Raw genomic sequence first — 27,026 nt, 5'->3', positions numbered from 1 at the left:
TCGCTTCATACAACAGATCTGAGCTGTCCAACTATGACAACACTCCTTGAACATGCGCGCGCTATGTGAGAATCTGCCTTGGTACAAAGTAGCAGTGAAAACATGGTACGGAGTTTCATTGATTTGGGCATTCTCTCAATAAGCAAGTGGAATGGATTTCATTTGATAGTAAAGCACTGACACAGCGCTCTACAAAGTGCGGCGAGTGGATAGACCGATTCACGGACTTTCCGCATAGTAAAAGTGGGGGGGTCTAAACTAATCATTTGAAAAAGTGGGGGGGACTTGTCCCACCCTCATATAATGGCTGCGACGCCCATGGGTAAAAGCTGAAGGGTCAGCAGGTCGAGTACAAATTAAAGCAGAAAAACCCACATTAACCAACACTAGAAGAAGTCAATTTCTGCAGATTCATTTCCACAAAACAACACAGACCCGCCTTCAGTTAAAATGTGTGGAATTTCACATTGTAACCCGACATGAGCTTCACTAAAATTCAGTGGTGAAGGGAGCAATATAGGGGAAGTAGGCAATACAGCGTTTTCTTTGGTGTATACTGCATTTCTAGGCAAAAACAATGCATATACATGCTCCCACACTCAATAACGTGTGCACAAAGTAAGCATTTTGATCTATTTCCCACTTGAAATGTGTCTACAATAATCAGCTGGCTGTCCTGTGCAATCACTTTATGACGTTTTTAATATTGCAATATGACTATGTGTGGGTTGTGGACTGTTGAAAAACGGAAACAATTTAATTAAATGTGACACCCACAGCTCCGAAAAACATTTTATATAATTTCCTGGCATTGACTATCTAACAACTTTTTCTCTTATTAAAATAATTAATAGATAAATATATAATTTGAAGATATCATCCTGGGCTATTTCAAACGTGGCTATTTCAAACTAAATTCAAAACTTTAAACAATTTTTTTAACATTTATCAGACTGAACGAGTAATCACAAAAATATGTATTTTAGGGAAATAATCATCAGCCTTGCCTTTTTTTCAGTCTTATAGCTTCAATAGGTCTCCTTATGCCCTCTCTACTTCATTTAACCCTGATAAAAGACCGAAATAGGCTGGCTAATGAGACCACACTTCCATGTGTCATGTTGGGTTAGATCACTAAATTGGGATGAATGGCCGGAGGAAGAGGAAGTTATTCTCTGGTCCTCAAAAACAAAGAGTCGACACTGGCTGCTGTCTAAAAGATGAGACACGGGACTTTGAAGAAGAAGGGGAGAGTGAGGAATCAGAGAGGGGGGAGAGATAGTCGTGGGAAACAGCCCACTTAACACTGGGCTGCTGCTAGGCAACAGCTTAAACAATGCCTAGCAACCACTGTAACAATGGATCGTTTTCAGGGTCTGCTGCTCAGCTCATTCAGTACTACGGTGAGTGACGCGCACACACACACGCACACACACACACACACACACACACACACACACACACACACACACACACACACACACACACACACACACACACACACACACACACACACACACACACACACACACACACACACACACACACACACACACACACACACACACACACACACACACACACACACACACACACACACACACACACACACACACACACACACACACACACACACACACACACACACACACACACACACACACACACACACACACACACACACACACACACACACACACACACACACACACACACACACACACACACACACACACACACACACACACACACACACACACACACACACACACACACACACACACACACACACACACACACACACACACACACACACACACACACACACACACACACACCTTAGCCGAGGGCCCCAAACCCAAGCTATCAAAGGAGGGGCTTTCCACAACCGCACGCTATAGAGAGAGGGCAGCAGACGAGAAGACCCCCTTGTGTACACATGGGAAGTACATAAGGCTCAGTGGGCAGCACATTTAAGTCATGTCACTCCCTCCTACACAGAGCCATAGCAGTCACACTATTACTGCAGTCGCTTTGTCAGGTTTCACTTAGTGGCAGCAGGGGCTAATACCACTGGTCCACACAGCTATCCAATAAGAAAACTGGTTTTATGACTACAAAGTTACAATTATCATATAAGTTAACATCTATAAGAGTTTCAATATTACCACAGCTTTAAAAAAGAAAAAGCAGGAAAGGCAAAGACAAGTCAGATAACACATCTTTATGTTGCAGAAGTAATTAAAAATTATATATTTTCTAACCAGTTTTTTGTGTTCATCCAGTGACTAGTTACTGTACATATTCAATGAGCAATGTTGTGTTTTTTCCCTGTTGCTTTTGGAACAATTGGCTGAAGAAAAATAAACAAAGCAGGGATTCAAACTAATTAAGAGCCATTTAAAAAGGCAGCGTTGTGTACAGTGGAGCTTAGAAACACACCTTGTGTAATGAGAATACAGAAGGGGGTTCGGTATCCACACAGGAATGAGGAGGAACTGGCCATGTGCCTATAAAAACACTCTTAAACAAAGTCTTTAACCTCAGAAAATAATTACAGTGAAAACTGATTGTGTGTGTGTGCCTATGCATTTGTGTGTCTACATGGACATCGCCAACTAGAGCAAATAAACCCTGTATGAAGCCCAATATATGACAGATCCCCTTTGTTTGTGCGGGTTATATAATCTATCCAAACAACCTCGCTTTTCACTCTATTTGCTGTACCAAGAGAGATGGGAGGGGTCAAACTGTACCAACTCACTACAGGCATGAATATCCAGGAAGTTCAAAGCAGCTGATTTTATTTCTAGGTCAGATGTGTGAGTAATCATTTACACTGCACATGCAACACGTCAGCTACAATCAGGAGACTTTAGACGAGATTTGCTTTCCCAAGAGTATATGGCTGGGGTGAAAGACTCAGTCAACAAAACAATTATGTAGAACAGATGATATGTGTAACAGGATGAGTGCAGACAGTATGACTGTATAAGCGACCAATAAACTTCCATTTCCTAAGTCACATAAACACCAAGCAGAAAGGCTCAGGCTGTCTCTTGAGAATGGAAGTAACAGAATATCCCTGTGACCTGTAATGGTCCAAAAGAGACTAAGAAATAAGAGCTTAGTGGAGAGGGGTAATGGGATTTTCTTTGGAAGTAGTGTTTTATGGACAAAGAAGGATCTGAGATATAGAAAAACGTAATCTCTGGATACCAAAATATCAAACCGTATACGTACATTGACCTGCTGATACGAGTGTAAAATGATGCAGGGGATATATATTGTCAGAGAAAAAATGATTCATCTCAGCTTAATGGCACTCGTAAAAGTGTAACTGAAACTCAAGAGAAACAAAAACAGCACAATTAAGAGTGACAAAGGTTATAAAAAAATTAATTACTCACAGCAAATCCGTCCCAAGGATCATGGGCACTTTTTCACTGGAGTGGTTGCTACGGAAACGCAGACGGAAAAGGTGGTTGGCGCCAGCTTGCCGTGAGCTCAGCATGCTGGCGGTGCTTCTGACCGGTGACAGGTTGAGATCCTCCGGCTGGCAGGATCCCACCCAGATCTGGTCCCTCAGAGCGTAGTCGATCACAGTGTAGCTCTCCTCGCTGAAAGAGACAGAATTAGTTTTTATCTTACTGTTATTTATCTCGGCTTGTTAATTAAGATTAATTGGAGTGTGACAGAAAGGTCTTAATGTAGCCTATTAGGCACAACCATCATCAAAGTCAAGACAAAGCTAGTACAAAATAAAACCACAGTTCTACTACTCGGATATGCAAACACAGACAAACAGAGCTTTACATCAACATCAGTGTAGTGACTTTTACATACACAAACACGTTCTCACACACATATTGTTGCTTCAGTGGAAAACTAACACCGAATTTGACAGTCAAATGCATTTCAAAAACATGTTTCCTGGAACGTATCCCATATTCAATGCAGTTAGATAACGATGCAAAAAAAGTAGTTATAGACCAGTAATCTTATAATTTCAAGATAAATCAGTAGGTTTATGTTGAGTTAGATATAAATATCACGAGGGTTATAAAAAGTGATTGAATGCTAGGCTTTTACCAAGTTGGTATTGAAAACATAAATGTGGATTCAGCTGATTTTCTCTCCTTTTGCAAACTTTTCTTACAAAACATCGGTCATTTAACCGAAGGTCGATTCTCATTTTGAAATTCTGGTATGTGCTCAGTTCCCAAATTGACCTATGCTTGGTGTAAAAAGCCCCAATTCAAAATAACCTAAATATGTCCTTCAACCCCCCTCCTCCAACATGATACACCAGCCACTAACAATGCCTTAATTAAAATCTTGATGTTACTTTGTTTTTATAGTATTTTCTTACAGCAACAATGTTTTTTTTTAAAGATGTAAGTGTTTAAAGAGTAAATATCCATCATTGCAGCTTTATTTTTGTTCTTATTGATCTAATTATTTACAATACACATAATTATACTTAAAGAAATGTATAAACCACGGCAGTTTATTGTATTGCACAAAACCGAGTACAGAATAACATTTTAATTACATTATATTTATTGATTATCATGTACCCACTACTACACCATCCAACAACTCCTGCCTCACATTACATATAAGCTCATTGTTTTAGTAAAGATTCAGTTTCCTATAACTCAGTTGTCAAGTGTAGTTAATAAAAATATGCAGCTTTCCTTACACTAAATTAGCTGCCCTCTGGTTTACTGCATGCCTATAACTCCCATGAGTACCTCTACCTGAGCATGACCTTGTGTCAAAAAGTATACGGAGTAAGTTCAAAACATCTGGAGCTGATTTTGTAACATGGTACCTCTTGGAGAAGAAAGTGTGTGTTGATGTGTCGTGTGTGTGTTAATGTGTGTGTGCAGGTGGGTCTATCAAACACATGTTTCATCAACCTGAGACTGAAATAGCAGCCAGCCTGAGAAGCTACTGGACAGGAAGTAGCTTCTTGTAAGCCATCATGTCCATTACTGGGCTGAACACACAAACACAAGCAGGACCAAAGCTAGTGGTTCAACAAGAAATAGTGAGCAGTGTATCTGTCCATGTCTCACTCTTTCACTGACACACACACTCACACACACACTGGACTCTGGGGCCCTGACTGACTGAGGGATCCAGTCACGGTCGGGAGGTTCTCAACAAGGTTCAACTGTTACCCATCAGCCCCTATTGTCCACCAATGAATCAAGTTAAAGACTGTTGCCCACAACCGATTAGACTTCTTGGAAGAAGGGAAAGAGGGAGAGATGGATAAGATAAAAGCAGACTGGGAAAGAAAGTAAGAACAGACAACTGTAACCACAAGCTGTTTCTGCACCGGCCCAAGGCTGAACCAAAGAGGTTGATGATTTAGAAAATGTACATATTTGCTTTCTTGCAAAGAGTTTGATGAACAAGATTTAAGCACACTTACATTTGTCTGCTAAATAGGATTGTTGTTCCTATCTCCCTAGCTTATACTCCTATTTTTAATATAGCTATATAAATATCGATTTTTTTTTAATTTATTTATTTAGTATTTATAACAACATCTTGCAAGGGAGTGACAATCTCTAAATCAGCTTTCTGCACCACTGGACCTTGCATTATAAACATTTTTGTTTGACTAAAAATATATTTCACTGTGCATTTTGAAAACGTTTAATTCTGTTATTCATTGTTAAACCATACCTTAAAAACGTGCCCTTATTTTATAAAGTAAAAGTTGTTGTGCAATGGATTTTTGTCATTGTTGTGATGGGTTATACCTCTTGAAAGCCATTTAAACTGTGCAACACTTTCGGTTATTACAATACATTAAGTCTATTTGGTGTTATCAATCAGTCAGACCCTCAACTACACTGAAATCCTAATAATCCCAAAGGAGTTCCTCAATAAAAACATTGAATAATCCCAAATATTATTTTATTTAACATTAAAAAAGTTTTGCTCTGTGGATTTAAGGGGTCGTCAGCATTTTGCCCCCCGACAGCCCTATAGTACCCCATTCACACCAACGGTGTTTCGGGGCCGGTTCGGTGCTGGTGCTTGAAAAGCACCGGGTTTTCCTGTTCACACCGCAGCGGAGCAGCCTCTAAGCTCCGGAATCCGGTTCGTTTCGAGCACCAAAAAGTTGTCCGTGTAGAAGCAAGAACCGCTTACGTCGGAGGGGGGCGAGATTAACCTGAGATAACAGTTAAGGCGAGTACGGCAAATAAAAGTTGTAACCAGCAGTAGTGCTGAGCAAAGTGACTAGAACGCAACCACACACTTGTAAAAAAAAAACACGCTTTATAAAGTCAGGCAACACCAGGGTTGCCAACTCTCACGCATCTGGCGTGTGACACACGCTTTCACTCTCAATCTCACGCTCTCACGCTGCCCAAACTATTCTCACGCCAAAAACAAGAATACCGAAGACTAGAAACGGTTTTGAAAACTTTTGTCACGTAGTGATCTTCTTCTCAATAGAACATCTTTGATAATGTCTTCTGACCAATCAGAATCACGATAACGGCGTGGTGTTGTTGCAGGAAGTCCCGACGGAGAATACTTTTGCGGTAGTACATCTCTATACATCGATACAACATTACGTGTTGATTGAAATCAACACGTAATGAAATAAGACCCCACGGTTTGATGATTGATAGGTGTGTGGGCTGTCTTTCATTTTGACACACAGAACAATGGGGGCTATCCACCCTTATCCACAATGTAAAGTAATTCACACAGCCTCTTCCCTCTTCTCTCTGTGAGGAGCAGCAGGTTCAGCTTTCAGAACAAAGTCACACAAAACTAAAATGCCATTCATTTTTTTAAATATGTCGTGACGTGTAGTAATAGATTGATTTATTTTTCTTCTCAAGAGAGTACCAGAATGTGTATTTTATGTTAGTATTTAAAAAAATCTCCTGGGGGAGAATCCCCCAGACCCCCCTGCAGGGGTTGGGTTTTCAGCATGTCAACTCTTTCACTTAAGGGGAAATTGCAGGATTGGCTCCAGGTCGTCCTTTTTATTTACTACAAGACAAATGTGCCTTTTTATTTCATACAGTTCAATTTGGATTGAGAGAGACAGGGAAATCATCTAAACCTCACGCGTGGCGTTTCACTGTCGGGGGGAGCGTGTATGTAATTACATTGCAAATACTGACTTGAGCCCCACCACTGTAAGGGTTAGCCCTACCATAGATTACGCAACAAAAATACTCTGGAGCCGCAACTGCCGACCCGTATTGCGCATGCGCAGATCTAAGATCCAGTAGAAATTATAAAAAAGTAAAAGTCTGCTGCTTATTGTTCTACTTGGCCAAAATAGAGTCAAAGAGTATATGAGAGTGAGAGTGTGTTAATTAATATATTTGGCAGTTTGGAGTATGTCTGTAGATTTGTTTGTGTGTGTGTGTTTCATAGGCCTCTCACGATAATTAATTTTGTTGGATACATTTTCCCGGAAATTATTGCGATAAACGATAATATTGTCGGCACCGTTGTATGACCATTTTAGACCACTGACATAATGAAAATATATAATAATAATTCAAGTACATCCTTTCAAACTGCTAATCACATCCTCATGTAAATGGCAATTTATCGAGGTCAGAAAAGTTATCGAGTTCATTTTTATTTATCGTACGATAAGTCAATGAATTGCTTATCGCGACAGGCACACAATAAAACAGTGGAAACAAACATGTTTGACTTTCATTAGTGAATGAAACTGTGTGCCCTTTATAGTCTGTGTCAATTATTGTGTATTTGTATATATTGTATATATATCCTATATGCTAAGGTCCCGCTGCTGACACGATAGCAGTCATTTCGTGCGCATATGTGTAATTAAACCGAATTAAACCCATGATATCAAAGTCTCACTCCAGCCAGGTACCCAAAGTTGGCAACCCTGGGCAACACTAACCAGGCTTCGTGTGATTCTGTTTATTTGTACCTTACTTTGACCATCCGTTCGCTGTTATTGATCATTGTGGAGAGCAGGCAGACGTTTTGTTTGTTATTATAGCAGCTATCGGATGGAATCAATACATGGGCTGCACAGGTTGTCATGTCCGACTATCACAAGTAGAATCATAATGAAAAATACGCCGGTAAAAAGTGCCTGTATAAAACGGCTTAGCAAGTAGTCAGTTTAGCTTCGGTTGCTATGCTAACATCACCCATGTTATACCAGAGAAACTTTCATAACAGCGTTGTGATGCCAAACAGCGTCAATTCAGACTGACACCAAACAGCGTCAATTCAGACTGACAAACATTCACTTAAGGGGAACTGGGGATATGTATCAGCTGCTTGTGTGACAGTCAGACAGTGAATACTTTAGAGCCGTGTGAGCTAACCCGGAGCTAACGGGAGAATACACTCGTGGAAGAGCAGCCGGCCAGCACTGCAGCGGTCGGTAAATGCCGCTGAAACACATTAATAAACAATGAACCACGGCACTCTGGAGAAAGGTATAAGGTTGGAGAAGTCGTTATTTAATTTAATCTGGCTTCGTATGATTAAAAGCAACGCAGTCCCCGGCCCGTTGTTGTTGTGAGGTGAGCTCCGTTGGGGAGAAAATCAGCGACGTAAACTGTGACGTCATGACGCAGCAGCGGCAGCACCAGTCGGTCTCTGAGCGGTGTGAAAAGAGCCGGAGCTAAACCTGAAAAGCTCTAGCACGGAGCTTGAACCGGAGTTGCGTTGGTGTGAAAGGGGTAGGTGAAATGCCTGGAATTCCTTTTGCATGACGCTGGGGGATGGGATAGGATGGGTGTGAAATCTGCATGTGTGTGAGGTGAGTTTTCTCATGTGTGTGGGTTAGTGGCTATACAGTGTTAGATTAATGATAAATACTGTAGGAATGACTATGGGAAATAATTTAGTATACTATGTTAAAATAGGGAGACAGGTGTTAACAATTGAAATAATGGGAGAAAGAATGTATCTACTGTTTGGCCAGCTTATAAACTACTTGCACAGAAACAAACTTGCTGGAATGAAAGCTACTCTGCTGTTAGAGATAAGACAGGCATCTACCACACGTCATCACAACTGTGCGAGCTTTCATTTTACTAGTTGATAACCAGTTGTTCCACACTCAAGAAAAGTTAACACAAATCCTCAGAGAGATGTTAAGATAGGAGGATCCCAAGTCCAGCATGCAGGCAGACATGCGCCCGAACACATTGAAAGAGCATAGTGTTCTGGTGCAAAGAACAGTATAGGTGTGTTGAGACTATGGTTTAGTGAAACAAACAGAGGGAGGCGAAAAGCAAAGCTAGAACAGAAAGTGTTGGGATTATAGGCTTGCACGCACACTCACACACAAAGACAGGACAGACAAAAAAATCCACAAGGTCATGACAACCAAAAATAAAGGGAAAGAGATATAGAATAGAGGGATGAATACCTTAACCTCAACAATACTGAACGTTTAGATGATTACACAGGAAAAAGGGGGATGTGAACGTGAGAAAAGGGGCCAGCTGGTGTGGACTCAGTGTTATGTAAGTGTCCCTGTGAACCAGAGAGCAGCAGATAACAAAATTCCCAAGCTTTCCCTCACTGTTTCACAGAGTTGTAGGTACAGTTTTGTGTTATTATCTGATCAAAATTCCAAAACCTGTATATTATTTTTGGATTTAGCGAGATATAACACGAGAGAATAGCAACATATCGCCACATTAGATAACTGTAACTACAGCATGTTTGGTATATGTGGCCAAAAACACACTATCCATTATCAAAAGTTAATCGAGGTCGATCAACTGAGTGTTTCAGCTCAGACCTTATGATTACTCAAAAGGTTACAGATTAAACCGAGTAAGAAATCTGAAATAATTTAGTTTTGATTAGCAGACACGAAAAGTTATTCGTTTTTTGTCAAATCCTAGTGAACCCCAACCAAAGCAAGCATACTAACCAAGCATAAATCTTTGTGCTCCCTTTCAAGCTAAAATGTAGATCTATAGTCCGGTAATACTGAAAAACATTCTCAGGTCATAGGTATGTTTTCTCTCCACTGTGTATGTGCTGTGGATTTGACCTTTCCCCCCTTTCCATCTGGTGTTCATGGTTTTCATTGAAATGTAAGCTCATGAAAAATGAGACAAGAAGAGGCCAAGAGGATTCAAGCACATAACAGTATTGCACTTGGCAACAAAGTTCATTTAGCTGCTCATAAGAAATCCACCCACACACACACCCTCCAGGTCATAATGACAGGGGAAAGAGCTATTACACCATTATGTTCTGGAGGTTGTGACCTGGCTGTGCCTGGCGAGCCTCGGGTTCCCCTGAGGTGTTTTTGTTTTGATTCCTGCAAATGGAGAGCAGTAGAGTAGCGTGCCACAGCAGGGCTCCTGCACTCACCCGCAGTACAAACCAATATTGTAACAGCGTCTCCCATTCAAACACACCCACACTTTTATCTCCGGAGCACTCCCTTTCCCAAATCCCTTTTTTAAACACAGGCCTAACACCACACACTGCTGGAAGCTGCTGTCCATTCTCATATTCCCAGAAAAATATCACATGGAATGTTTCTTCTCCTTTTTTTTCCTAATGATTCTTAGGAATTCTGAGTTTTTGCGAGTGGCGGGACAATCAGTTCCAGACACAGAGCGAGCAGAACGAGAAGAGATTTTGTTTTGGCGAAAATAGACACATGTGCACGCACACCCACACTGCACGCAAGCAAATGAAAACCACATCATTTCATGGAAGTCCTCTTTATGGTTTGTTTCATGTTATTGCCCTAAACTAGGGGAACCAGAGGAGGGGAAAGCAGACTCACTGACACTGTGCAGGTCTACTATCTCCAGATGAGTCATAGTTCCAGGATATTTTGAAACCTCAACAACTTCAGTTCAGGTTCATGAAGCCAAGTTACAACAGGTTCAGGTAAGTGCACCTGTTCAGCTTTATAGACAATCCCATGAAGATCTTCATAAAATATCAGTCTGATTGTACAGTGCATCAACAGGTTCTTCCTCAACCCTGCTGATTTTTCCTTGTATTTTAATTGTTTTGCTTTCATTTCAGCAGGGTACTGAGTTATTGTTCCTTGTTGTCTTGCTTCCAACAAGTGAAAACACAAAGAGAGGACAATATTACACAAACTGCTGTCAGGGTCATGACCATAAGCGGTTCATACACTCCCAAAGTGAAAACCAAGGGCTTATGGTTACACTTTCACCCTTAACATGTCAGAACAGGTGAGTCATGAGCAAAGCCAGCACACCGAGGCCACACTCACACCAGCCAAATCAAACACAGAGCCAGACTAACCTCTTTTTCCTAGTGACGATCAGGACATCATTGAAGAGGAAGAAATAGACCTGTTGCCGTGACGTTCGCTTCAGGAAGATACCATTATCCTCAACAAATGCAGTCAGCTCTCCTCTCTTTACCATCCACCTGGAGGATGAGACCAGGGGAAAAGGCTGGAGAAAAAGAAGAAAGAGCATGTGATGAAGAGGAAATGCACTTAAATCTAACCAAATAAAAAAAATGTAAGTGTTGGTGACGTCAGGAATTCCCTAAATCACAATTTTGTGTACACTGTGAACAGCTGGCTATGCAGACTTAGAATGTGAACAGCTTTTTCCCACACTACTTAGACACACTAGAGCCTGCCAAGCCTTGTGTGTATTACATTTAAGGAAACTCGCCAAGTGTCGCTGCATGACTGCAGAATAGGGCTGTACCCGAATATCCGAATATTCGTTCGTTGGAGTAGGCTACTATTCGGGTTTCAATTTCGTTATTCGGATATTCGTATTTTTTTTTTGGTGCGGCTGCCAAATTGAATTTATTGAAATCTCCAATATCAACGTAAGAGCTTGTGCCTCTTCGGGGGGTGCTAACAATTAACCTTCCTGTCAACAGTGCTAACTCTCCTTCAACATAAAAGCATGTCCATAAAAAATAGGAAGCCAAGCCAAATTACACTTAAAGGGGACCTATCATGCAAAATGCACTTTTGTACGTCTTTTAAACATGAATATGTGTCCCCGGTGTTCCAGGGAACTCACCAAGTGTCAGAAAACACAACCCTCTCTATTAGGTCTAATCAAAATGCATTTTAATGGCCAAACTATCCTATAATTTAGGATTTACCAGAGAGGGTTATTTGTGAATAAACGACCCTCCGGAGCGTTTGCAATCAACGGGAGCATGTTGTTTCTTACACGACCACTAGAGGTGCTACACTTTAAAACGTGACTATGGGTCGTAATAAGCTGCTGAACAATCGACCTATTTGGTCGTTTTTTGTAGGAGGACAGGCTGCAAAATGAATGACTTGGACCAAGTGACGATATTAAAATATGTTTCCCTTCGGATTACAGAATGCGATTGTGTCCATACCTTGATCTTGAACTCCAGCTGAGAGTTAATGGTGTACATCATCTCTGTCCTCTCCATAGTGCGCGCTCCTTCATTACACTTTCTTACCACCTGCTCAAAAACACAGAGTCTATTAATCACAACATTTTTTTTTCATTTTGTATATCCATTAACTGTATGCTGCATGCTATTATGGTAGTTAAAGCATTTGTTTATTGGTGAGCTGATATTTATCAAGTCGAAGAAGTGCTGGAAATCAGCATAACATGTTGCGTTTTTGCAGAAATGTCCTCACCAAAATACAACATAAAAAAAATATTGATTGCCTGCCAGCCTAATCCTAGTTGTCTATGTCCAAGGCAAGAATTTTAAACCATAGCTATTAATGCATTAAATGGAGATACATCACATTTATTTGAAAATAAAAACATAAAATACAGGGTGAGTTTGTATATCATTTCTAGTCCTTAAACCAACGCACCTTGCTGACAGCTTGTAAAGCTTTCTTACAGTCTTCATATTGGGCCGAGTCTTTAGGTGTCTTCTGACAGATTGTCTGCAACAAAGGGATTCAACAAATCAGTAACACTACTTTCTAAAATAAAAAACATATTAATGCACAAACAATTCATTGCACCCATGAACATCACCATTTATCAAAGCACGATCAAATATGGATGCATCAAGAAAGCTGTGGGAAGCAATGAATTCAAACCAAACTTTCTCAGGATCCAAAAGCCTCTGAGTGCAAAGCAAGCATAAACCTCAGAGTCCCTAGGGAGACACTGACGGAGGATGAAGCAGGAAATGGAAGGAGCAAGGGAGAGGAAAGGAGGAAGGCACAGTAGGGACAAAATAAAGGAAGCATGAAACTGAAAACAAACAAAAGAAAAACCTTTAAAGGGAAAAGGGAGGAGCCAGACAATCACTAACGATTATCAAGGAGTGATGTAAGGTCACACAAACATCTTAGAGGTTGGCTCACATACCATGTAGAATTAGTAAGGAGAGTAAGAATACACAAACTGTTGCACAAGAGTCAAAGTCTTGTTATTCCAAAGCTCATGCTACTTAATTTGATCCAGCACTCACATCCATGAGTAGGGGCAGACGTGTTATCCTCTGCATAGGCAGGATAAGGAAGGAGATCATGGGGAGGTTCCTGCAGTCTGGGTGGCTCTCTATCCTGGTGAGCACCTCCTTAAAAACTGGATTCTTGGACCTGCAACATGGGGAAAATTAGGTGTTTATAAAAAGATTCAAAGAGGAAAACATGAACAGGGAGTAATAGCAAACTTCCTGGTTCAAAGTGTCTGAGCAGTAATCTTGGATCAAGTCCATGAGAAATATGATAAGAACATCTGTGTGTGTGTGTGTCTGCTCGGTCACTCACACCAGCCTCTGCAGGGTTCGCTGCTGGTAGACTTCATTGGAGCAGTATGTCACAAAAGGATCAAAGTTGGATTGTGAGTGCTTGTCAACGATGTCGCTGATGTCATTGATCACAATGTTCTGTTGGTGTCTTTCCTCCAATTCCTTAAAAAACCTGAGTACAGGATGAATTAGTGTTAGTATTTCAGGGATTAATACGGTACATGGCAGCAGCTGGAGTCAGAAGCATCGGATCAAGAGTCATCCCACGCTTGGGAAAATATAGGATGCAATGACAGATACAAAGTCATGAAGGCAGGATGCACCGCCAACACCTTTTTTTCAAACCCACTGTAAGATCACAAAAGAGGAACTCCCCACCTCTTAAAATAGACATAGCCTACCATTAACCATAACACAGAGGCTTTTCCTCTTCCTGAGCTCCACCAGATGGTTAGTTTAACGGCATGCCACATGGCCAACTTCAAGACAATAAGTGTTTTTACATGCAGCATCCAAGGTGACAAACAGGAAGCTGTCGCACAGACACAGGACACACCTTGACCAGTTGGACTGAGTTTGAGTGCATCTGTTGAAGAACCTTGAGCGTCCTCATCCCTCATTTACTAACACACCATGACTATCTATGGGAAACATTGCTTCTCGTGTGGCCTTGGGTCATGCCTGACCCTACACCTTTTGAACTATCCTCTTACTAATGAGGGCATGAGCACACAGGATGACAGCAAACACACACATGTTGCCCTGACGCCTGGCCCACATCCTAAAGGTGTATTCAGGGCTTTAACAGGTCAAGGCTGCACAAGTTCAGGCCACGCTCACTCCGGGGTTAAAACTCACTGACCCCAATAACAGCATGCTGTCATGAGCCAAGAGGTCAAGGGAGGTGAGTTCAATCAGGGTGAGGAGAAACAAAAGTGGAAATGCCCAAAATCAAGCTACTGACTAAGAATTACTAGTTCAACCAGCAGATACTGAGAAATACAAAGGTATTAGCCTCCCTGTCAGCACTGATGCAGTGATAACGTTTGTGATGGTAATGTTTAATGTATTGCGTATCCTAAGGCGGCGAGGGAAATACAGTAACCAACCACCTGCATTTGAAATACTCAGCAGCCTTCCCACTTACTGTAAAACACAGACTAGAACAGGAGCCGGCAGAGTGGTATTTCTATTTTTATCTATGAGAGGGTAAAGTGAAAGCCTGGCGATCTGTTCTAAGTTACACATCTTGTTTGACCAGTGAAACAGGCCATTTTATAACTCAAGAGGTGCAGTCTCATCGTCTCCATGCCCCCCACTCTTCTCTCCCAGGGCTATGCAGGTCTAGGTTTTTATGTGGGAAGGGTAAAGTATCGCATTAATGTGTGTGGCCTGTGCATTGGAAGGAGAAAAGGGGAGTGAGATGGGCTGCAGCATGTCTCAACACAGGAAGGAATTGTTGAGGAATTTACAGATACCCCCACCCATATTAAGTGGGAATGAGGCGTAAATAAATGTAAAAACAATGTCCATGTCAATCCATGTGCCTAATAAGCTGCAGAGAGTGAGGAGTATTATTTTGCAGCTGTTTTTCCTTCATGATAACAGAGATAAGTCAAATGAACATGTATGTAATGAGGAAATCTTTCTCCCTGGGGGGGCTGAAATCCTGACAAGGAATCCCGGAGCAAATGTCAGGAACAGTTGCAGCAGGGAGGCAGTGAACGCACCGGATTTACAACCTAAGCAGAAGAAAGATTAAGGCTAGCTTAACCTCATTTCACACTCAGATATATTACCCATATTATTAACATATGGTTTTTGAGAATATCTCAATGTGGTGACATCCTGTTGGTGGAGTGGGTTCAGTAAATGTTTGATTAAGAGAAGGAAAGTGTAAAAAGACTGTAAACCTTAGACTGGTTGTAAAGTCTTTAGTCCCTATAGCAGGCTACCATAACGCTACATCCTACAGTAATAGTTTCACTTGAAGTCATTGTCATACTGAATAGTAATCTCATAAAAAAACACGATAAATCATACAATAGTTAAAAGCATTGACACATATGAACCTAACGAAAAACATATGGGCTGAGAAATTCATCTGTCAATCATTTGTAGAAATAATGGAGCCCTGTACAACACAGTCATTTCTGAGGCAGCACAGTTTTCATCAGTCTCTACTTTTCTTCCCTCTCATGCACGAGTGTTTTAGTTTATGGGATCCATGGAAGTTCATGGTTACCTGACCATGAATGTCATTAAACAGTCCACACGCATGCACTGTAAATCATGATGGACGGGTAAACTCAGATGGCTCGTAGCAGCCAATATTTGCCATTGCGTTATTAATACACTCACCTATAAAAACAGGTAAATAACTCATGCATCATCCATTTTACTTTTGAAATCTCTCGAGCAGCAAGAAATGTTCTTTAAATGAAATAATAAAACAACTATAGCAAATCTAAATTGTTCTTTTACCTTGTTTGCCCCATAGCAGGTGACCAAACACAGAAAACCGTTCAGTGCTGCCTACCCGCATTCCCTTAAACCAAACTGAAAACAACTCTGGATGCAGCAAGAGAGTGTAAGGGTAAGGCTGACAGAATGGTATGGACATCAATTAAATAATGTTTACAGACACACCTCACATGGAATGAATGCGGGCTACCAACTTAAGCTGTTAAATAGAAAAACAATCTAGCTCATTAGCCAAGAACCACAAACCACAAACACTAATAGACTTTTAGATAACACGCGAGCACAACCTAAAAATACCCACCAGCATTTAAAAAACATTAATTATCGTCTAGTCTTGAAAAATAACACCAATAATACACTGATAATAATTTTGCATAAACTTTACCACACAACCATGCACTCACTTTTTGCTGGCCTCACAGACGTCGGTGATGTTGGAGAAGAGGTGGTGGTGTTCGGTCTTGGTCATGGCCTCTCTGAGCTCTGCGGAGTTCTTGAACATGCGGATCAGGATCTCCAAACTGTGGAGGTAAGAGTGCTCCGAGGAGATCAACTCAAAGATGGCCTTAGGAAGGGCAAGAGAGGGAGGGCAACATTGGGGATTACTTGTGTTTTTTATATAGTCATTTTATTACGTCCATTTGTGACTTTGCATGCTTTAAATAAAACACTAAGTCCAGACTCACTCACTCACACACTGCTCTATGAATTGGGCTTTGTCATCAACATTCTTAACATACCTCTGCTCGAAAATCATTTTTGGAATGCTTTTGAAAGATTCCAAGACGACTTAAGAATTTGCAACTATCTGTAAAACCATGTAATGGTCTACTCTGTTAAATGTTTTGTTAATCATATTAAGAAAGGAAATTATGTAAATATTTATTGGAACATCTGTCCTTTCTCGCCCCGTTACAAAGACTTTGCTTTAAAGATATAATGGTCCATTATGCATGTGTCCTGCTGTGCTCAGTCAATGGCATTTTATTGGTCTGGAGTTTACAGAGACCAAATGGACAGCCATTCTCCCCCAAGTGCTTGGCCGTTTTGTACTTTGCATGTGTGGCGAGAATAGGATTTTTCTCACTCTGAACCAAACGTGAAAGTGTAAAATATGATGCCTACTTCTTGTCTTTTGCGTTCCTCTTGACTCAACTTGTCAGAAAGACCACTTTTTTTGACCTGTACAAAAAAACAACAAAAAACAGATGAAAAGAAAAGTCATAGGAATGAGAAAAGCTTTTCAATACAAAGTCACACTTGTTTGAATACTCAGGGGATTTTTTTTCAGGTCAGGGGTCCTTTGCATTTATAACACGGGAGCGTGCATGTGTGTTTTTGTGTGCCAATCTTGTCCTCACACAAAGAAAGGAGCCCTTTGCATACCACACTGAATAGAGAGCCAATGAAGTTGTTGAAGGAAATAGGGAGAGAAATATCTTCACTGAATAAAGAAGTACCAGGAGAGTGTATAAACACGTATTGGTTTTATCCAAAAAGAAATGTAAACATTTGGCCAAAGCATATGGTTAAAGGGAATGTGTGTATGCGTGTTGGTATGTGGCTGGCAGATTTGGTACAAGGATATTTGAATAAGAAAGCAATATTTTGGAATTAGCTGGGTGTGGAGTACCATTGAATTAATCACCCAGGGCCTTTTCAAACTGAAGGGAAGGTTGTAAAAACAGGCCTTTGTCTCTCGTTCAACCATAGACAATATGACGCGGTGTACATCCCATTTATTTTTTTCTTTACCAGATTAAACATGCAGGCATAAAAGAAAGTCTATCTTTCCTTGTGTCCACTAGCTTTGCATCCTCTTTTGGTAGGGAAGTGGAAGTGATACTGCTCCTGGAGCAGCCTTCCTTCTCTCTAGTATCTGCCCTGCAGCGCTCGGCAAACAAGGAGAACAAATATATATTGTGCCAAACCTTTACCACGGTATCAGCTAAATCAGGCATCAATATAAGGCAGTGAGGTGAGGTTTTAATCAGCTAACAACCATGCGCACTGTTGTGCCAATTGAACTTAATCCCAGTTTGCAGTTTCATTGGGTGTGACTGAAACACTACCAATTAGGTGTCATTATTCAATAGCTGAACGTTTTTCTGAAACTATGATTCTTTGTTTGAAACAGAGCAAAACAAACTGATTTCAGGAAACTTAAGCAGCATGAGAGGAGGTAGCTCCAGGGAATCTCAACCGTCCGAAACCAGGCATCATGATTACTGGAAATGTGAAAATACATCTAACAGTAATGGTTCAAAGTGGCAGGGGAACAACAGAAGAAGGGAGAAGCTGAGAGAAACAACACACATGACTCACACAATGACAAGTTGTAAATCAGGTTATTGACTTTCCTGAAATTATTTCCTGCCACAACACAATTTAAGTGTAATGCCAGCATTTCCTACATCATGTGAAAGTTAAAGTAGAATGCCGCAGCGTTACATGATGTACTGTCTGGCCATCTAAAGGAAGAGATCCCAAGCTGTAAAGCAGCTGTGACGGACAAAGAGAGTCCTGGTCAGCATGTTAATGTCAGACACAGGCCGATGTCACCTCTTTGTCTTGCTGGTGTACACAAATATAGCAATGAGAAAAATATCTGAATGTTCTCTTCTTTGGATCCAATGTTCCAATGATTTGAGTCTGAGTGCAAATCAGAATCTGCTCAGCAATTCAATAACATGTCCTAATTGCCTCCATCAATGCCTTGGTCTGCTTTTGATCCTTCACTTTCCCTCCTCAACAAGTAAACAAAAGGATGGGAATGCCTAAGTAGAAAACTGAATTAGCTTATTCCCCTCTGCTATTCCTTAATAACCCCATTTCCAATCCCAAACTATATTATGTAATGCAGAGTCACTGCACGTTTCTGTAGAGGCAACATCTTAAACATATTTTCAGTGTGACGACTTTGTAGAGTTTGCCAGCACACTGGCATAAGGCCCAGCAGTGCTTGCAAGACTTCCTGTGGGTCTGGCTGACTGTCTGCCTCCCTGCCCACCCGAGTCCTAGAAGAAATGCTCCTGTACTCCTTTATAAACAGAGTCAGGGGCAGAGAAGGCAGAAACAGGGGGAGGATGGGTATGGACTGTCACCAACTGGATATGACAGCATTCTTGAAGGCATTAGCATTCCAAGACTCCACAGCCACAGCAGTGAGTGCATACTGTTTGTTTGTTTGTGTGTGTGTGTTTGTGTGTGTGTGTTATACTGACCACACTCAGCTGGCTCCAGGAGGTGCGTATAGGTCTGTATTGCACCACAATGCCGTTATCTGGTTTTGGTTCTCTAGAATCTGCATCCTCATCTGAATCATTGTGTAAGGCCTTCTCCTTGTAGTTCTGGTACATCTCTTCCTCTGAAACAGATTTGTTGACAGAAACATAAAGTTGAAGTCTTTAAACAGTAAAATACTGTAGACAGAAAGTACAAAATAGACACCACATGAGTTAAAGTGAGGGAAACATGGTGGAAACGAAACAGACAGGTGTTTCTCACCCTCACTGTCAAACGTCCGCTGATGGGTCAATACTTTCTTCCTATCTAGACTCTGAAATAAAGAAAAAACACAATTGTCATGACTTGGACAAACGCTGAGGGACCAAGCAAGCACACACAACATTTTGAATGAAAGAGGCTTCTGTATCTCTGTCACCTGTCCATGACCTGCCTTGCCCTTTCTGGTGACCTCCTTCATTGACCCCTGTCTAATTAGAGAGCCATTGTGTATAGGTTTGTATGTGTCACATTACGTAATTTCTCCCAACAACCGCATTAATTGTTTACTTGTAAGGCGTTGTCTGACCCTCTGCTGCCTCTATTGCTACGTTTGTCCACAATACTCAACCTGTGTTGTGATTTTACAACTTAGACTTTGACTTTAAACCCCAATACTGAATTGAATAATGACATTTCAACCAGTTACTGCAAATTCCACAGTTCTATATGTAAGCATCAATAGTTTAGCAACGCTCAAATTGATTTATTTGATTGTTTATTGGTTGCACCCACTTTGTTTTTTCCAGTGTTTGTAGGCTTTTCTTTTCCAAGGCTAGCAGGCTTTAAAATCCTGGGGCTGGCCAGTTTGGGGGTCCCAGGACTCGTAGGCTTGGCAGTTCCAGGGCTAGTGAGGCTGACGGTGCCAGGACTAGCTAGGCTGACGGGTGAAGCTATCTTATCCTCATCCAGCCATTTGATGACGGGCTGGGAAAACCGATGGGCTTTTGGATCCATCGATGGGACCTCTGAGTCCTCTACACTCACACAAGCTTTCCTATAGGACGTACTCCTCAGGCCTCTATTTAGTGTCCCTGGATTCGCACTTTCTCCGTCAGCACCTTCACCGTGGCCCGCTGCTGTAGAAAAGAAGGATCCTGTTTCTACCATACTGAGAGCTTTCAATGATCGCTTGGTGTGATCCAACCCAGGCAGCACCACCAAACCTTGGACTTGAGGCTCAGAGGGAGGCAACTTGCTCCGAATACCGGATGCTAAACCCTTGGGAATTAGCTGCTGGGTGCCCATCTTCAGGGCAGCCGCACTGTGGGTGCTGAGGACGATGGAGGGAGAGATGGATGGGGAAAGTGAGGGAGAGGGTGAGGTGGAGGACATGGAAGAAGAGCAAGAGGCATGGGAGGAGGCAAGCGAGAATGAGGACTGTCTAAGGAGCGCTTGTCCTCTGTCTGCTGGCGATGCGGAGCGTGGGGTCGGTGGGTCTGAGGAGGTTAGAGAAGAAAGGGAGGGGATGCTGGAAGTGGAGCTGTAGGAAGGGGTGGGAGTGTGCCGGGCAGGAGGAGAGGGGCTGTTGTTGTTGTTAGGAGTGCGTGAAGACAGGACAGGAGAAGAGTTGATAGGAAGCTCTTCAGGTGAGGCTGGACTTGTCCCAAATGCTATCTGATCTTTCTGTGAGAACACACTGAACGGGCTGGACCTGCGTTTCTGGGTTTCCTGAAGTCCCTTTTCCTGCCATACTGTTACTCCATTACTATTATTTTCCCCGCCACAGTCTACATTACGAACTCTATTGTCCAGTGAGGCGGATCTGCTTTCCTCAGATCTAAATCTTGACAGTGAAAAGAGTCCGGTCGAGAAGTGCCCGATGCTAATGCTTCGGACAACTCTGGATTTTTTTAAGGGTTTGTGCAGAATGTGCTTCAACACAGCAGTGTTCTTGCCCCATGTCGGAGGTGTGAGTCTCTCCTCAGGTTGGCTCAAGGTAAGGGAACCATTGTCCTCCAAAGGGAAGTCTGTTGTCATAACCCCATTTATGTGGTAACTGAGCGGTCGCGGTTTGGGTCCTCTTAAGTCGTGTTTTTTTTTACAGTTGTCTGTGCGGCGTTTCCACAATGGGGTGATGTTTTTATTGGACAAATCCACATCATTGCCGATATCCATGGTGCTAGATTGGCTCTGTCCTCTTCACTATCTGTGTCCGAACCTACAGGTCACAGTGCAAACACTGCAGCACTGTAGAACACTGATCTCTCACCTAAGAGTAAACAAAAAAGAGTAGCTTTAGTGCAGTGTCCAAATTCCCAAAGTTAACTCATTAACAGGGATTCAATACAGATACTGGCAAACTTGAAAAACACATAGAGAATTAGTTGTTGAATTTCGAAAAACAGAAGCCAAGCCAGTGAAGACAGCTGGTAATCCTTTTGTATATGTTCACTGTGCTGAAATGACCTTATTACAAACAAAAAGCTGACAGGATATTGTTAGCTGTGAGCAATCCCTGTAATATTCCAAAAAGGAAACACTGGTCTGCGGCAACATTGAGTTTAGAGACCAATTATAGTTTGTATCTACTTTACCATTTCAAATCCAAACTTATTTGCTGTTCTTTTTATGTATACAACAAACAATACTAAATAAACCAGCAGGCTCCATTTATTTACTACACAAGATACAGATACTGATTCAGCTGTGGAGGAAAAACGTTTTTTTAAGTAGATTTAGTGTGCGAAATGTTGTGTTCAACTTACTTTTAATCAGTCGATCTGCTGCACATTGCGGTCATTGTACCTGCGCTGCCGTAAAACAAACCTCCTTTGGACGGATATCAAAGGTCAATGTGCTTTATCCTGCATGGTATCGAAACCGAAAAAAAGTTGTGTAAACCAAAGTTGGAGCAGCAGAGTTCAGTGTTTGCTCCACTGGAAACTGGTGTTAGCGGCAGAGAGCGTCTGAAGCACGGCTGACTGAGCTGCAGAGGAGGAGGAGGAGGAGGAGGAGGGAGGGGATCTGAACACCAGAGAGAGGGAAACAGAAGAACTCCCAACTCTCCAAATGCGCAGGAACTCACCTACTGGAGGATATTGGCTTATTTGTGGCTGTGGTTATGGTTTAAAAAAAATGATCACCTCATTCAACACATTTAGTGTAGATAACAAACACAAAAAGGATTTTCATGTTGGTAGTTAATATTATCATTTAATGGAAAGGCCCCAAATAAAGTCTACACTTTCAAATGTGGTTTAAAAAGAACATTTGATTAAATAATTACAAGTTTTGACACCCGCACATATGCTGTCTTTTAGGATACTAAATTGAACAGTTGCTGTGGTGCGCCACCCTGTGTTTTACGGTGTAATTGCACATACTGTACCTTCAGTGATTAATAGTGATTGAATCAATCAGTAAATTCCTTTTATTTACTTCAAAGTTATAGTATAGTAGCAAATGTTTAAGTGCTGATAGTCCTCAGGAGTAAACACAGAAGTAGGATAATGATCCAATTAAAAAGCCACAGCACTGTATTTAAAAAAAATAGGTAATGTCTTTAAAATGACCCTAGACTGCCTGGTACTTTAAGTCTCAAAGTCCATTTGGTGTGCTTGTTTTGCAGTAACATTTGCAGATGTTTCTCAAAAGTCAATTGCCTAAATGTTCTCAAAGATTTACAACGTTTCCTTCCCACTCCAATAAAACTCCCTGTTGTGCAACATGAGGCTGTGGTTAATTCATGCATCACTGGTTGCAAAATAATGTGACAACAGTATGTTCTTATTAAATCCCCACAGGGCCTAAAATAACCATTTAATTACTCGATCATGTGACTATTAGAGATTAGACTCAGACGGAAACTCCAGAAAAGATGCCAACTTTGACACAAACCAAACAACAAGCTGGATTTTGTATGGATGGTGCTCCACCGCGTGGCTCTTGTGCGCCAGTATGTATTCTATTTGACCGCTAGAGGGAGCACTTGTCTCGTTTACTACGATTCATGTATACACAAAAATAAATAGATAATTATTTTAAATAGTGGGTTATATCTTTAATATAAGGGCAAATTGCTTAACACTGGTAACACGTTTTGCTCCCTTTAGTCCAATGATAGAAAGAAACATATTCTCTTATTTCCATAACAATCAGTGAATTATCCAAGTTAATATACACTTAATTATGAAATGTGACTCCTGGTGCAAACACTACATCTGAGAACAGACCTGGAGCATTTTACAAACCCTAACCATGACACAATAGGCCAATATAAAACCATGATTAATAAATAACTGATTGTTTTTTGTGTTTTTGGTCGTCAGTGATTCTCCAAGACTTAGAAAAATGTTGAATAAATGCAAATATGTTAAGGTAAACATCAGGCAAGCTATGTTGAAGTGATAAGAGTTGTTAAGGCAAATTAAGTTCAGGAAGAATAAATGGTCACCTACAGTTAAACATGCTTGCAAAGGGCAAGAGAGAAATCACTTAAATCTTCAGATGTCAGCTTTGTCTTAAAACGAATCAATATGTATAGAGCAGCGGTTTTCAAAGTGTGAGGCGCGCCTCCCCTGGGGGCGCCAGAGAGCTTCAGGGGAGGCGCAGCGTGAGACAAAAAATAACGAGAAAAGATGAGAAAAGTGACACTTGCCCACTTTTGGCTGTCTGTGGAGACCGAGTTCCCCCACCTCGCCAAAAAGGCTGTAAAAGTGCTCATTCCCTTCACCTCCACCCACCTGTGTGAGTGCGGGTTTTCCGCATGGACTTTGATCAAAATCAAGTGCCGAGTATGATCTGCGTTTATTCCTGTGTGCATCAAAGACGCAGACTCATTGTTCCCACTAAAGTAGGGGTGAGTGTAATAAGGAGGCAAAATTGACGTTCAGTGTGTTGCCGGGAACATATAAGGATGTATCAACGATGTTGAAAATGTTAAAAAAAAATTAAAAATATGTGTTGAGAACACGGCGTGCGAAAATATACGGGTCGTGCTGCAGCTAGATTTGCCTGTCCTCTGTAAGAAGGTGTCGGCGACTGACATGCAAGGAAGAACGGCTGTCCACAGGCTGTTCCAACTTTAACAACTTTATTAACTTCCAGGGTAGTGAATTGAACATGCTATTGTAATTGGGTGTGTGGTATATTTTCGTGCACGGACACGCATGTTCCACAACACACAAACTGAACAACACTCAATTGTCCGATCGCTGCCAGTGTCCTTGCGATCTTGTTATAACGATAACAACAAAGTGCACGTTACTGATGCAATATGGTTGAGACCATTCGGGCTTATTCTAGAGGGGTGCAAGGAATAGTCCAAGTAGTGGGGGAGTTGTATACAATATGTTTAAAACATAAAGATAAAAAGGTTTAAAAAAGTTATTGTTTAATGTTTTAAGGAGGTGACGCTACTCAGCCAATCAAATCGGTGCAGTCAGTGAGCCAGCACGATAGATTCAAACACAGAGACGAGACATTTTATCTTACTGGACCTCTTTGAAATGCAATTGAATACCCCTGCATTATAGCAACAACAACAATGATAATAATAATAATAATAATAGCAATAATAATTGGGAGGGGGGGCGCGGCTGTTCTTATGTTCTCTGAGGGGAGGCTCACCTTCCCACACTTTGAAAACCCCTGGTATAGAGGATATAACATTTCATTAAAGAAAAAACAAGGTGAAGAACAGTTTATTTATTGTATATCATGATTTATTCATTCTGTGAATTAAAAATGTTTTAATTTAAATTACTATAAACATGGCCCTCTTCTTTCTTGATGTTTATCACTTGTGTATGCAACACTGCAAATAACCTCTCACATAAATCCACAACAATATTAATTGCATCACCAGAAACATTACTCTTGCTGTATTCATAATGAAGATTCACATTTATTATGATAGTTTAAATAATCAAATGACAACATTACTTTTATGCTTGCATTAGTCACCCCATGTGGTTTGACAAGCCTCATTATGTTCCAGAGGAAGTTCAGCAGCCTATCCTGTTGTATTGTTTAGAGAGCTATATGTTTCCTCATGTTGTTTAGTTTAAAAATATATACGTTTCCTCTGCCATCAGACAAGACACTCACCTCCGACTGGAAGGCCCAAAAGCAATTCCCCTCAGCAGCGATCATCCTGACACTTTGTAAGAGGCAAAAAAAACGAACTTGACTTGAAGGACCATGAGTGAAAAGGCAAGACAGAAAGACTGAAGAGAGATGGTTGAAAATCTAAGATTAAATCATTATTATATTCTCAGATAAATATGACTGGCACTGACACTCTAAAATTACACCTCTAGCTTCTCCATGAAGCCATCTTTATTCTTCCATTATCACAGACGGATAAGGCCATAGCTTTGTATCCTGTGTTGGCTTTTGCGTGTCTGAATTAAGTCTGATTGAAAACAAATGGTGTCAAGTTGAAAAGAATAATGTCTTCTAGAAACAGATAACTAATCGAGGTGTTGTTGTTTATGGAACATGTGGTTAGAAGTATTGACATATGGGCTTTGAAATAATCACTTTCTTCAGAGTTGAGGATTAGATTTTTTGTTCAAGCAAACATTTGTTAAGGGAATGAGCTGCTCTGAAGTTAAACCCCAGTGATCTACGCAGATTAACCCGTTTTTCTGGTGGAATTATGTTTCTGCAAAAAAAGAGATATGAAAAAGCTACCATTGTGAGACATTTGCAGCCCTCCCACAAACTCAAAAATGTTCTTTAGTCATACAAAGGTATCTAAACTGCATACATAAACTGGTTTATCTGACCTACAAATGAGCCATCTCAGTTCTATTATTTAATATTGATTGAAAAATGCAGTCCAGTGTTTCCTTTTGGCATCCAGTTCCGCTCCTAAAAAGACTCACTAAGTTCTTTAAGTGTATACATTTTAATCGTCAGCAATGTAAACGTTGACTCAAAAGGATTTATTTGAGCTAGATGTTGTTTATATTACAGAAATTAAAGAATATATTGTTTTACCAAGGGTGCCAAGGGTGAGCTATCGAGTGCATTTGCATACATTTGTGTTAGACCCCAATGGAAAGACATGCCTGCAGCATTATGCTACAATTATTCAGTTGAAATCTAATTTGAGATAAACAAGATACTTAAGTTGATTTCTAGGAAAGTAAACTTGCTTCAAGATGTTTCTTTTACACAGTCCTCTAATATCATTTCAATATTTACAGGAACAGTAATGTCAACAGTTGAATTTGTCTTGGTCGAACAGGGATGGTTTTGACGTGTTTTGGGCCCGAATTACAAAATGACAAACACAACCCACAAAATACTAACATCTGGTGGTATCCATGGAGGTTTTTAATTGTTTCTTTTACTTCTGCCACAAAACAAAGAAGATGAATCACATTAAATCTGCATAATCACATCATGAAAATAACTATCACATATGGCAAGATCCGTAACACTGTCCTTTTACATATTTATTGAGAATACCTTTACGTTTTTTTATGGAAACTGTTAATTGTAGTAAAAATAAATGTCTCATATAATATTGACACTGTCTCTAAAGAGGCAGGCATTTCATTTTTAAATGC

At 40.9% G+C, this 27,026-nt stretch overlaps 1 protein-coding gene across 1 annotated transcript in view; it reads right to left on the bottom strand.

Moving 5' to 3' along the window:
* The window catches only part of LOC117470306 (rho guanine nucleotide exchange factor 26-like), a 31,134-nt gene extending 8,667 nt beyond the window's left edge, over positions 1 to 22,467 (bottom strand). Inside the window, exons 1-12 of the mRNA XM_034115031.1 lie at positions 22,212 to 22,467; positions 20,239 to 21,715; positions 19,726 to 19,777; positions 19,443 to 19,585; positions 17,344 to 17,400; positions 16,623 to 16,783; positions 13,754 to 13,906; positions 13,453 to 13,582; positions 12,842 to 12,916; positions 12,382 to 12,471; positions 11,302 to 11,456; positions 3,411 to 3,620 (exon numbers count right to left, since the gene is read on the bottom strand). Of these exons, the coding sequence (XP_033970922.1) occupies positions 3,411 to 3,620; positions 11,302 to 11,456; positions 12,382 to 12,471; positions 12,842 to 12,916; positions 13,453 to 13,582; positions 13,754 to 13,906; positions 16,623 to 16,783; positions 17,344 to 17,400; positions 19,443 to 19,585; positions 19,726 to 19,777; positions 20,239 to 21,621 (2,609 nt within the window). The 5' untranslated portion in view covers positions 21,622 to 21,715; positions 22,212 to 22,467. The remainder of the gene's footprint in view (positions 1 to 3,410; positions 3,621 to 11,301; positions 11,457 to 12,381; positions 12,472 to 12,841; positions 12,917 to 13,452; positions 13,583 to 13,753; positions 13,907 to 16,622; positions 16,784 to 17,343; positions 17,401 to 19,442; positions 19,586 to 19,725; positions 19,778 to 20,238; positions 21,716 to 22,211) is intronic.
* Positions 22,468 to 27,026: the final 4,559 nt, after the last annotated feature.

This window comes from Trematomus bernacchii, unplaced genomic scaffold (genome assembly GCF_902827165.1).
Source record: "Trematomus bernacchii unplaced genomic scaffold, fTreBer1.1, whole genome shotgun sequence".
Classification (NCBI taxonomy): domain Eukaryota; kingdom Metazoa; phylum Chordata; class Actinopteri; order Perciformes; family Nototheniidae; genus Trematomus; species Trematomus bernacchii.
Note: the sequence above shows the minus strand (reverse complement) of the source record. Positions and strands in the feature narration are given on the sequence as shown.